Source organism: Charadrius vociferus, unplaced genomic scaffold (assembly GCF_000708025.1).
Source record: "Charadrius vociferus isolate BGI_N301 unplaced genomic scaffold, ASM70802v2 scaffold255, whole genome shotgun sequence".
Classification (NCBI taxonomy): Eukaryota; Metazoa; Chordata; class Aves; order Charadriiformes; family Charadriidae; genus Charadrius; species Charadrius vociferus.
Genome location: NW_009648785.1, coordinates 4,240,617 through 4,253,318, shown reverse-complemented (window position 1 = coordinate 4,253,318; position 12,702 = coordinate 4,240,617). Strand labels below are relative to the sequence as shown.

The following is a 12,702-nucleotide window of genomic DNA, read 5'->3' as shown; positions in this document are numbered from 1 at the left end:
GGAATGGAGACTTACACTTCTACGGGGAGAGAGACACTAATCAACTCACATATCTATTGATGAAGATTTTGATATCATATTGTATGCATTTGTAATAGACAGTTTTTATTTTGACTAAAAATTGTGTTTAAGCTGATTATTGACCTACATCCACATTTTGTACCAAACTGGGCAATAATTAAGACTTTGAACAACTGTTAGTAAACACTGTTCTCAATTTTATTTGGTGCCATCTCTAGTTTCATTGTATGCAGGCATCCTTACCCTCATATCCTTCTGATCTTGTCTCTAAATTCCAGGGTTCCCTTTGGTGAAATAATAGGTGCATTAAATGATCATTTAAATTATTCAGTTTGATCTAGTTAAGTCTGTATTTTTTTTTTTTCAGTAGGGTTAGAAAAATGGAGAACTTTATGTATTAAACCCTTTTGTGGTTTACTAGATTTCCTTTTGAGCTACCTGTAATGGTGAGCTACTTGGGTAGTTTCTTGGTCACAGCCATGGTGAGGCAGCTGGCACCAAAGAGGGAGCCAAATCCAGATGTAGGATATTGCCAAATAGACTAGAAGCACCAAGATCTATTTGGGTTCCAGCTATTAATTTTTTAGTCTGGCTATCATTCAGTGTGTGGCTACGGTGTCCATAGCCTCTCATTGAAATACTCCCGCTCCCTCGTTAGAACAATTACTGGAATCTGATTACCTTCTGTATTTATTAAACAAGCAGTTTGTGGAACTGTACAAATAGGTGTCTTCTTTTCTTACATGGTCACTGACATCTTCTTGGAGTGATGCAAATTAGTGTATCTCTTAAAAAGAAGTGACCGTTCTATATCCTTATGTCATTAGCAGACTTGATTTCTTAGGAAGTTGTTTGTATGTTGTGAGAAATCTTTTTTTTTGTATTGGACTTCGGGGGTATTCAGAGAACTCTGAACTTCCATCAGACTTACTCAGCCATTGTCTCCTTTACAAAGGTGATTTCAGAGGATGGAGATTCTGAATCTCGTTCCCCAAGAAAAGAATGAAACAGGTTTTTTTTTTGTTTCAAAAATATGTGAAAACCTTTACTAAGGATTTATTTTTATAGATTGCTTATACGCTGAGCCCAGTCTCAAATGCAGGCTCTGTCAAAAGGAATCAGTTAAGGCTTTGGCTTCATTTTAATATATTCCAGCATTTCAGACTTCATGCAGGAAAAGAAAAATAGCCTTTTATTCTGGCTGTCATTTGTTTATCCTTCTCCTCCATATTTTACTGAAACTTCTATGTTGTGAATACATTGGTTTGGGTAATAACAAGCAGCAACGCCATGGGAGCTTTTTTCCTAATTCTCAAAACAATTCTACTCCATCTACCTTGAAAAATACTCTTATTACAGGGTTACCAGACAAAAGAACTACTTAGCTAAATTATTATCTAAGCTATAGCTGCAGCAGTGCTCGGTAACGCAGTCACGGCATGGAGGATAACCATTTTATAGTCAGTCACGTAGTAGGGAAAAGAGACTGGGGGGGAGATATGTCAGAAGGAGACATGCTAATGGCAAGTAACAGAAAAACAGTTACCTTTTGTGAGACGTTAATTGATTAATCATACTTGAAGACCATTTGCCAATGGTAGCAAAAGAGAAACTTTGAAGAGCGCTCCCTGGCGCGTTGGGGAGCAGTGCTTTTTCCAGCTCTTGTAATGGGTTACAGCGTGCAGAGCCCAGTCTCAGGTTACTGGAAATCACAGTCCTTAATTATTCACTCTGTGTGGGGTCCAAAGGGGTAGTTAAAATCTATTATTGCCCCCTTTGACACTCAGCCACCTTCTCCCTTGCAGTGAGATTCAGTAGGTAAAGTATATAGAGTATTTTGAGGTTTGAAGGGCTTGTATACCTGGTGAACTGTTCAAAACACAGACCTCACAAGTCGTTGGCCTCAGAAAGCCACCAGTGCCTTATAGGCAGTGAGCTTATTTACAAATTGAATTGTCGAGCACTACCTCTAGCAGTGCCCTTCTGGTCATCCCAAGCTTTGAGGGTCTTCTTGTATGAGTGGTTCCAACTCCAAGTTTCACACATCACCCATGGTTTTGCTTTTTTTTTTTTTTTTTTTAATTGTCTGTTGCTTTAGCTGTTTGCATTTTTTTCTGTTATCACAGAAACAGGTTTTTCATGGAAAAATTGAAAGACTTTCACTTCCCTGAAGTCCATAAAAGAGGTAACTCAGTTGACAGGAAGAGGGGTTGAGGCCTTTGAAATAAAACTTGAGTCCCTCAAAATTCTAAGTATGATAAGTAATGATGCGGTTTGATTTTGAGGAGTCTTTTGAGAAACATCTGGCTTTTAGGCATTTTGACCATTAACTTGCAGAATCTCATTAGTGAGTTTAAGCTGTCTGTCATGGTACTGGGAAAGCCCTCCTCATTCTTCATGTTTTTGCTCAGGAGAAGACATAGCTGTAGCCTTTTAGCAGCATTGTGTTTTGTTTCTGCTGTGCAAACACTTCTGTCTCAGAAACCTCCTTCACACCGTTTCTGCTCTGTGGGAAACAAATCTCCCAGAAATAAAAGTTAATTCAGGCTGATAAGCCTCATATCAACACCTCCAATTCTGACTTAGGGGAGAGGTTAGGTTTCCTCCTTAGAGAGGAGGAAAGGTTCTCTCTTGCTCTTCCTACCTGCATCGGGGCAGGAACCAAGAGACTTGTTCAGCCACTGTGCACTGGATAGTCAGTGATTAGGAATAAAGCTGGTGACCTAGGAAACTGAAGAGGAGCAAATATCGTCTAAGGGATTGCATTGTTTATGTATGAGGATCCAGAGTTATAACAAAATTTTGTAAATGTACCTGTTTTAAGAGCTTTGAAAGGTGCTTCATGTTTCCAGGCATGAAGCAACTTCTGTTGCAGAGCAGGAGAAAGGGACAGGCATCTAATAACTTTCAGATGGGAAGTCACCCGTCTTGTCCCAGTCACTCTGAGCTGTGGGACTAAAGTAGGGGGATGGGAGCCCTACAAAGCAATTTCTGTGCTTTCTAAGGCAAGTTTACTATCTCTTGAAGTATTTCCTCCCGTGAAACAAGTCTGTTTCTTCCTTGATAAAGTCATCTTCAAGGGATCAGAATGTTATGATTTTAGTGGAACAGGACAATAAGAGTTGGCTCTAAGTGTGGTTTTTGAAAGAGGATGTGGTTTAGCATACTTTAACTACAGATCAAGAAATTCCAGTTATATTTCCCTGGAGGGCTTAGGGGAAAGAGAATACTGTGATGTGTACCAAGTAAGATGAAGACAAAGGGAAAACAAAAAGCCATAGCTTTCCAGGAAAGTAGGTGTACTGCAGTTGTATATTTGTGTAATTGTTTGTAAGTTCCATTTGCATGTGAGTCTTCAAACATGAGTTAATCCACTATATGGGCAATGGTTCCATTTTTTGTTTGTTTTTACAAACCAGTTTTGAATTTCCCAATAGTATTCCAGCTTATTAAAATACACCAACATTTTTATTCCTGAAGAATGTCTAATGCTGTTAAAAAAAGGGAGGATTTCCCATTTCAGAGTGTAATGAGCTTCTTTGGTGTTGCAGGTCCTTCTCTTTCAGTCATGCTCCTTACAGAAGCTGGGAACTGATAAAGCAAGCTGGCTGCTCACATTTCTGAGGAAGATTTATTAAAAAGTCTTCTTTTTTTTTCCCCAAAAAGCCATACTTCTTTCTTTCTGTCTCCCAGAGTTTGCTGTGAGTCTAACCATACAGTTACAGGAATGTCTTAAAAAATGGCATTTTCATTCTTTCATTTTCTTCACAGATAAATTGTAATATGTGTTTCATTTTTACAAATAGTATATTCTGAATTGTGATTTGCTTTGTGTCCCTCATTTTGGTATATGCTACTAATGGAGCACTAAACAGTGATTTTTTAAAAATGCCAGGAGTGATCAGCATAGAGTACATTTACTGTTTTGGTAGTGGAGGAAAAAGTGCTTCTTTCCCATACTGCTACCTTAGAGTACATTTTACAATAGAGACATCTGCTTTGGAAGGAAAAATACTTTAATACATATAAAAATCTGGAACGAGCGTTTGTAGCTTCTGCAGACCCACCCACAGATTGTGATGTGCTGTAAGAAATGGAGCTTCCTAAGTGCTTTCCATCCCTCTTTCTTTTCTCTTCTTCTCTTGCCAGCCTTTGTGGGAGAACAGGGCCTTTGCTGTCCCGCACGTTGACAATTTTTTGCGACAAATAATTCAGTGGAGGGTGCTGTGCTGGCAGTTACCCCTGGGAGTGGGCTCCATCACCTTTGGGACTCACCCCAGCTTTGCTAGCCTCAGGTACTCGTTTGGCTCCTGTTGCCAGTGGAGTCTTTGGCTGTAGGAATACTGAACGGCTAGGGTTGGGAAGGAGTGCTCTGAAAAACAGTGAAAGCATCCTATGTTTATATAAGGGTCCATCGCTAACTTGGTTAGAGATACAATATCCTCTTAAATGGCTCTCTTCAGTAGTTCTTAATACATTGCTTCAAGACTCACATGTCCATCTTAATATTGCATATCCTAGAAGTATCTGTTTGCACATGACCTTACTTATGTGAAGAGTCTTGTGAAGCTCGGCCAGGGTTCCCAATAAGTATCCTGTGAAAAGGACAGTCCCTTTTCAATGCCTTCAGGTGTACAAGGCACTGCTGCTCATGGCACCACTGACCTTTTCTTCTGAGTGGTGATCTGCAGTTTTAATTCAACTGAAAAAATAGCTCCGTGTGTTGAAGTTTTCCATGCACAGGAAAATGACCCTGGAGGTTGTTAAGGAGAGGGAACTTTCTGCAAGTTCCTCCCAAAAATGCAGGGTCAGCCAGCTGAATTTTGAAGGTTGTAGCAAGATAAGGGGGCAGGGGAAAGGGAATGACTTGATTTCAGAAATTCCTCCTTTATTTACATTGTGTAAATGTAGAATATGAATATTGCATCAGGGAAGCTAAAATTATTTCCATCATTTGTTAACAACAAATAAGCTAATTCAATTAGATGAGGACATTTTCAGATCCCAAGTTTGTTATAATGAAAGTTTTCCCTATGTGTGGAGTCTCTTTTTCTCAATTGAAACTGGGAAGATAAAGGGTTACAAAATAGAAAAAGCATATTACGTCAAACAGAATCACAATTGTGATTATGAAAAGTGCCGGGAAAAATCAGTGATAAACACCATGTTCTACGAGGTTTGTAATCTAAATTAAAAGGTAACAGCTGAGAGCAGCATTATGCCTGTTTTTGCAAATGTGAACCTGGAGCCCAGAGAAGGGTGATCCGGTCCTGATGGGGCACAGGAGGCGTGAGGTAGGGCCAGGAGGGAGACCATATTCTCCAGAGTTCTGGTCCACTGCATTCACTTGAAATAGTTGTGTCTTGTGCTTTACACAATGTGCAAAGTTAATTTAAAAACATTTCATGTAGTTCACATGTAATGAAAGCTGAATGTTTTAAGGTACTCCAAGGTTCAAAACAAACATAAACATAGCTTAGGTTTTTTTACATATTCACATAGTCTTACATGATAAAATTGCCATTACTTTTTTAATCTCTGAAGCTTTGAATATTCCCTTCCTGAACCAAAGTTCCTGCCTCATTTTGATCTCTTTGCAACTTTCTGAGCTGTCTTAAATCCTTGTGTAACCTTTTCTGCTTCTTTGTTCAGCCTTCTGAAGAATCGGAAGCTGTTTGCTTTTGACCTCAGGGAATATGGGACACGAAGTGTAATTTATAATGAAGAAAAGTCTTTACATTAAAGGAAGTGATTTAGTGCTAATTCTTTAACTGAACTTGTTGATTATCAAATTAACAGGATTAAAATATGTCCTAGACATATAGAAGATTTAACGGCTGTTCATTTTGTTGGCGAAAGTTTGCCTCAATCCCAAACTCCCTTTTTCAATATCAGTTGTATTTATCCATTATTTGAATTTGTCATGTGATGGGAGGAAAACTGCTCTGAGGAAACCAGGATGATACAGGGAAACTCTTCTTCATTATCTGGATTTTCCCTTCAGCCTAATTGTTCAGCTATGCCATTGTCCTACTTTTCTGATCTGGCTATTTGAACTGGGTATGTCATTTTGGAAGGCAGAGTTTATGTTCTTGGATACGTATTTCCATTTTTGGTAGAATGAGCTCATTGACTTGTAAATTCTGGAATAGTTTATGTAGAAATATTTTACTACTTGAGTAAAGAGAAGAAGCCCTGACCCTAGTTCAGGATCCCGCTGTTACCTACAGTGCCCGTCTTTCCTCTGACTATAGAAAATCAGAACAGGCTGCATCAGCCCTTTCCCACCAACAGACTTACCCAGGCCCCATCTCAACTTTAGACAGTGATACAGATCTGAAAGGTGTTGATGATGGCAATAGTTCATGGCAATAGTTCCTAGCCATTTGAGTCAGAACTGGGAAATCACTGTGCTGTGGATATAGCTACATGAGAGCATGTGTGCTCTCTGGCATTAAATGCTTTGCAATTATATTTTTTGGTTAAAATTTCTAATGAATTAGGTGGTTGTCGTTTTTCACCAGAAAAAACTGTTGTGTTGCAATCAGAAGAGCCAGTTTTGACAGATCTTTTTCAGCTTAAGGAAGAAGATAGAATTCTCAAAGTGGTCAAAACACCCTACTTTAACTTTTGAATTTTTGCTGATGGTAGTGGTTACAGTATTTTCAGGTTGGAGAGTTAATTAACTTACATTTCAAAACAAACCCCAAAAACCTGAAACACTGAACATAAATAACCTCTTTTTCTGACTTGCAACAGGGTGGGGTTTTTTCAGATTCCATTTCCAGTTTCCTTCCATATTTAGCTTTTTTGTTCCAGTTTAATACACAGAAATTTTCAAAACATCAGTTTTTTGCAGGATAGAAAAATATCCACTTTTTCCCCACAAGCTGAACTTCTAATGTAAGATGACAATCAACAGGAAAACTTAAGAAATAGGGCTGGAATGAAACGAAAGAGACCATCAGCTGTTTCTTTCTGCCACAGAAAGCCTATGGACGAGGAGGGGACTAATGAGACATACATTGCTATTTTCTATATATACAATGTATTTTCAATATCTGTTAGGTTATACTTGCATCACATTCTATCTAGTTTCCTCTACATTTTTTTCCTGAAGGTTTTCAAGAGTGGCAACATCCTAAACAGCTACTAAAATAAATTAGTGTGCAAAATAGCGCACTGAAAATATTTAACAAACCAAAAAGCTGGACTTCCAGGCTGGCAAGACTGCAAAATGGCATGGTGGGAGAACAGACTGCTCAAGATAGGAGGAAGAATAATAATTAAGGGTTGGTAGGGTAGAGAGGGAAATAAGAGCTTGAGATGATGGAAGATGCAGTGCTTCAGTGCCCAAGCCTGACTAACAGCAGCAGATGCTGGCACGCTGGCAAGGAGGAGGAGTGCAGTTACCATGGCTCAGCTTGTGGGAAGGGCTATAAAGGGAAGAAAAAAGTTCAAGATGTGGGGTTTGGCTAAGTGTTAGGGTAAAAGGCAAACTCTTTAGCTGAGTTATATTTGAAAAGGGACAGTGGGAAAATCTCCTTTGAATTGGACGTGGAGAGCTAGTTAGAAATAACAAGAGGAAACTAAGAACAGTTCGTGCCAAGCATCGCAGTAAAAAGGTTCCTGACTATGAAATACATTCAGCTGAGGAATAAACTCTGAAGGGAAGTAGAAGAAGCCCTATCATTTGAAATACTATAACAGAAGTAGACAAAGCACTCGAAAGTGCACTGCAGGGAACAGTCTTTTTTTGGCAGGGAGCAAGACTTGGATGACCTAATAGCTTCTTTCCATCTCTATTAGAATCACAGAATCCAAAGCCTTTCTCAGAGCAACAGCGCAGCCGGCTTTGAAGGTTTGCCCAGTTTTGGCATCGTAACGTTGGTTAGTACCACTCTGCATGCTCCAGCCCTTGCAGATTCCCAAAGCAATAGTTAATAGCTCTGCTGACAAACTCTCTGATTAGTGCGAAGTACTAGCAAGCTGTGGAATATATTTCGGAGAGTTTTCATCACCAAACGGACCAGTATAAACAAAATTTGCAGCTTCATGTAAGATAGTTGGGCAGAAAGATATTGTTACTGTATTTCAATATCCCCTTTGCTGCACAGTGATTACAGTGCCAGTTAGTTATAGCCTGCCAGTTTTCATTCTGAAGTCAGATTCCACTCCTACTTTTCTATAGTAAGTGTTTGATATAAAGGAGGTGAGATCTGTCCAATGTATTAAATTGTAACAAGAAAAGAAGTTTAGCACATACTGGTGGTGTAGCTGCATTCCCTATTAAATCCCAGTAGCCAAACTTTGAAATGTAGGCAGTTTTCTCAACTCTACAGCTCTAGTTAGAGATTTTTTTTTAAGAAAAAAGACTAATTCTTAGGAACGAGTGAAGAAAATTCTAAAAATTATACTGTTTTATACTATACTGTGTAAATACTACAGATTCGGTGCATATCATCGTTGCTTATAACTTTGTAACAGTGCAATGATTCTTAAACATCTTCTGCCTCTCCCCTCCAGTGAGACATTTTGGTGGGAGAGAAACTCTGTGTCTGCCCTACATGGGGCCACTCATTTATGTTTTCCCTCTCAGCTTGGCTGCAAACCACCAGAAGGTGCAAAAGTAGCTTTCACGCCCAAGGGCAGCATTCTTCTCCCATCCACTTGATTTTCAGGCTTTTTGCCCAGGCTGTCTCTACTGCCATGTTCTCCTCTGCCCTTCCCAGCGAGGCTCGAAGGCAGCAGAAAGCAGCGGGAAGGCTCTGTACTCACTTTGTAAGAGATTGTTTTCACTGCCAGCAAAGAAAAGGGGGAGCACTGCAGGGAAACAGGACTTGCCCTTTCTAGACCTCTGCTGTCCAGGAGCACCTTATGATTATTGTGAATTTGGAGAAGGTTTACTAACATTGTCCTAAGAAGCCTATAAGGACCCGTGGGTTTTTTTGCCAGCATCACCTGGGAAATCCAGAGGTGTTGTTTTTCAAGGGTCTTATGGGCCCCATGCTCTGCCTTTTTGCCTCTCCTGCCACACCAGCCTTGATAGCGATGCTGCTCACTCGAGAGGGAAGGAAGTTTGCAATCGTGTCTGCTGTCTGTGTTTGTCAGTGGAAAAAGGGAAATCTCTTGGGGAAGAGTGGGTACAATTGAATTATTTTATGCTGAGGCACAGTAAAACTCATTTTAAAAAATTATTGCCTGATGTCCATAATTTATTCACAGTACTAGTCCCAGTAGAGTTAATAAGACTATTATGCACTTAAAATTAAGTATGCACATAGGAGTCAGTAACATCAGAATCTAATATTTTACTTCTTTTTTTTTTAATCTCTTTGTGGCAAAATATCTTTTATTATTTCAGAGTTGTTAGAGGTTTAACAGCATGTTCCCAAATGGATTGTGAGCTTAGCAGAAACTTTTTAAAAGGGAGCCCAAGTTTTTGAGCGTTAACAAGGCCCTCACAGAAAACCTCCAGGAAAAGCCATTTCTATGTTTAGTGTGCTGCCGTGATAGCTCGGTAGGGATGTGAGGCGGAAAGCACAGAGTGGGAGAGGTTTAACAGAATTGGAAACTGAGAAATTGCGCCTTCTGGATTGTCATGTGCTAAAAAATCAGACGAAGTTAAAGGAAATAGGTGGAGAAGGGAACTGGAAGAATATGCTAGTGATTATAAGAACAAGGTGGGAAGCACAGATGCTGAAAGCAAAGAGGAAAGAGATGGTCAGATTTATGAATGTTGATTCATTTCCAGTAGTCACTTCATTGACTATTGAATGTATAGCTTTATTATATGTGATTTCTGCTAGGCCTGGAGTTCAGCAACACTTCATTGAGGCATGTCTTAATAATGGGAAAGGAGCAAAAGCCGACAGAATCTCCGGGCAGCTGGACAACTCTGACATACTCTTTTCCTGCCCTGGAGGTTTATTGCTACTGTTATCCAAATCAAATTCTTTTAAAACTAATCTTAAATTCAAATAAAGTATTTCCTGACCTTTGTTACATCGTCTTTCTTACCACTGCATATGACTGAGGTCTTTTCAGTTGTCTCTTTTTTAAGACTAAATCTATTTGACAACTTTTGGTCAATAATAAATTAGCTAACTCTGTTAAAGGAGATACCAAGTGGTTGAGATGATGACTAGTTCTTCTAAGAACAGCTACCTGTCTGCAAATGCATACCTAAAGGTTGGAGTATCAGTTGTTTGGAAGAACTCATTTATAGGCATTTTCTGTTTCTGCACTGATACGGATTTTACAGAACAAAGGTATATATGAAAAGGCAGAAATGTATGCATTGTTAACAACTGTTTTTTGCAATACTTGATTTTTTCCAATATGCGTGGAGTTATTTTTAAAGCCTTTGCTACGTACTCCTAAATACCTATGATTTAGCTTGCCATTTGAACAGCAACACAAGCATGGCTTATGTAGGCATACACTTTATAGAGTAGCATAAATTTAGCCTTGCATGTACACCTTACAGCGAAGCTCCCGTAGCTTGAGTTTCTGCTGCCCTGTATCTGTGTCTCGGGTTGAACAGATGGATGTTGTAGCTTCGCTGCTTTTGCTGTGAAGCCAGTGGTGGCCCTACTGCTCTTCAGCTGGTGGGAAGCTCAAAAGAAAATGATGTAGTAAATGCAGGCATATATGTATGCCTGTAACACAATGGAGGTTTAAGAGAGCAATACAGTGTAAAACAAGGACAGCGCAAAATTAAAGGTAACGCACAGAAGTGTCTTAGAGCAAAAGGCTCTGTCTGGGAGTTTTGTGGCAGCTGAACAAACATTGAAAGGTGGTTCCTGTTGTGCATCTTGCAGGAGAGCAGGTCAGGCTGCAGCTTCCTAGCTGTGCCTGCTCCAGGCAGTGCCCGTTATAGGGTGCTTTACATCCTTTTCTTCTCAAAATTACTTGGAAAATCAGTCTGAAATTGCTGGGTGTTTGGGTTGTATCTCATGCTGTTAGTGCAAGGAACCGTTCGCACTGATGTGCAATGCCTCAGGGCTTAGCCCTGCCCCGTCCATCAAGGTTGAGAGACTTCCCAGAACTGCAGATAAAACACTACGCACTATTCCTGCCTTGACCTCGCCAGTCTCAGCTTTTATAGAAGATGTTTTGAGCAAAGAAATAGTAAGAAAAAAAAAAAAGATTTTTTCTGTCTCCTTTATGTTTAGGGGCTGAAGTTGCCAAAGCTTTGTTCTTCTCCAAAGGGATCTCTAGCTGAGGTCTCTCTGTGTCTCATCCCTCCTTTCCCAAACTGAGCACTGCAGTACTCTGTCTATAAAAAGACCTCAAAACAGTCCGAAAAAGATCTATCATGACTGCTCATAACAGACTGCAGTTTTAGAATCAGTTTAACCGGATCCAGTTCTCCACTCGTCTGTTCCTAGCTATGTCTTCCTCTCTTCTGATGTTTCATCTTTACCTTTTACAGGATTGGGTTTTGGGCATCTTGTTTTTTTTTTTCTTTCTAATCACAGAGCTAAGGGGAGGATAGGGGTAAGAACAGCCCTTTTGACAGAAGGCCAGATTTAGATTGGTTAAGCAAATTATGAAAAAAGTTTAGGAGTGGAAAATGTAATTTTTTTGTGGGCTGTTAGAGCTTTTAAGTTATCTCACTTGGGATACAGGGATGCCTAGATGTTACCAAATTTTCTTCACCGTCTACTGGCTGAGATCATCAGCTATTTTAGGACTTTAAAGTCTCTTTCGTTCTGACCTGCTGAGTACTTTTCTAAGGTTAAACGATGAATTTCCTTCCAGGCCATCATACCAGTGAAAGAGAGCTGCCACTTCTGTTCCTTTAGTGGGAAAATAAATTACCTAAGAAAGGAAGAGAGAGGACCAGTAAGCCACACTCAGAGAAAGGGTCTGACCTCAGCAGTCATAACATTTTTCATTAAATGGTATTTTTTTTGTTATTAAAATGTTTATCAACCACTGTCCATTGAAAATAATTAAAAGATTGCAAATGCAGATTTCAAGCTGAGGCCATGTTATGAGCTATTTCGATATGACTTTGATTTTAACTGTTAGCTACTCGTGGAATGTGGTTGCTCACTCAGCTCACATGCTTTTGTGTCTGTGCCCTGGCATTTATGATGTTCTTGTGGGAAATGAATATTTTAGATCCCTCTTGTTGTGAATAAATTTGTGCATGGAATTCCATTTACAAAAGTCTATCAAAAACAAATAAAAGGCACCAACTACATTTGAAGAATTTAATATTTAAGAAAACGTTCGCACACATCTTTTTTTCATTATTTTCCCAGCCGTAAGTCTTGACTAAGATTACATGTTGGGCCCAATTATCTTCTACAGGATATAAACTTCATCTGTTCCAAAAATAACATTAATCTCTGTGACCATTAACCATTCCTTTTAGAAATAAATGTTAATGAAAAGCAAATAAACTCAACCATGTATTATGCATGTTATTTTTATATGTATTTTACAGAGTTCGTTTAGTTGAAAGAGGATCTCCACATAGTTTGCCTCTCATGGAGTCAGGAAAAGTAAGTACTGAAAGAAGATTTAAATGTACTTTTTATGGTAAATATTTTCAGTAAATTTCCATTTCTGTTAATTTCTATGTGAATATAGTGTGGAGGAAGGCTTTAGAATGTGCAGACTAAAGACCTTTCTTTACTGTTGAGGTTACAGCACGATGGTGGTAAC

At 39.3% G+C, this 12,702-nt stretch overlaps 1 protein-coding gene across 2 annotated transcripts in view; it reads left to right on the top strand.

Moving 5' to 3' along the window:
* The window catches only part of DIP2C (DIP2 disco-interacting protein 2 homolog C (Drosophila)), a 149,197-nt gene that overhangs the window by 126,119 nt on the left and 10,376 nt on the right, over positions 1–12,702 (top strand). For both annotated transcript variants that reach the window (XM_009886781.1, XM_009886779.1), the window contains one exon: positions 12,482–12,539. In XM_009886781.1, the coding sequence (XP_009885083.1) occupies positions 12,482–12,539 (58 nt within the window). The remainder of the gene's footprint in view (positions 1–12,481; positions 12,540–12,702) is intronic.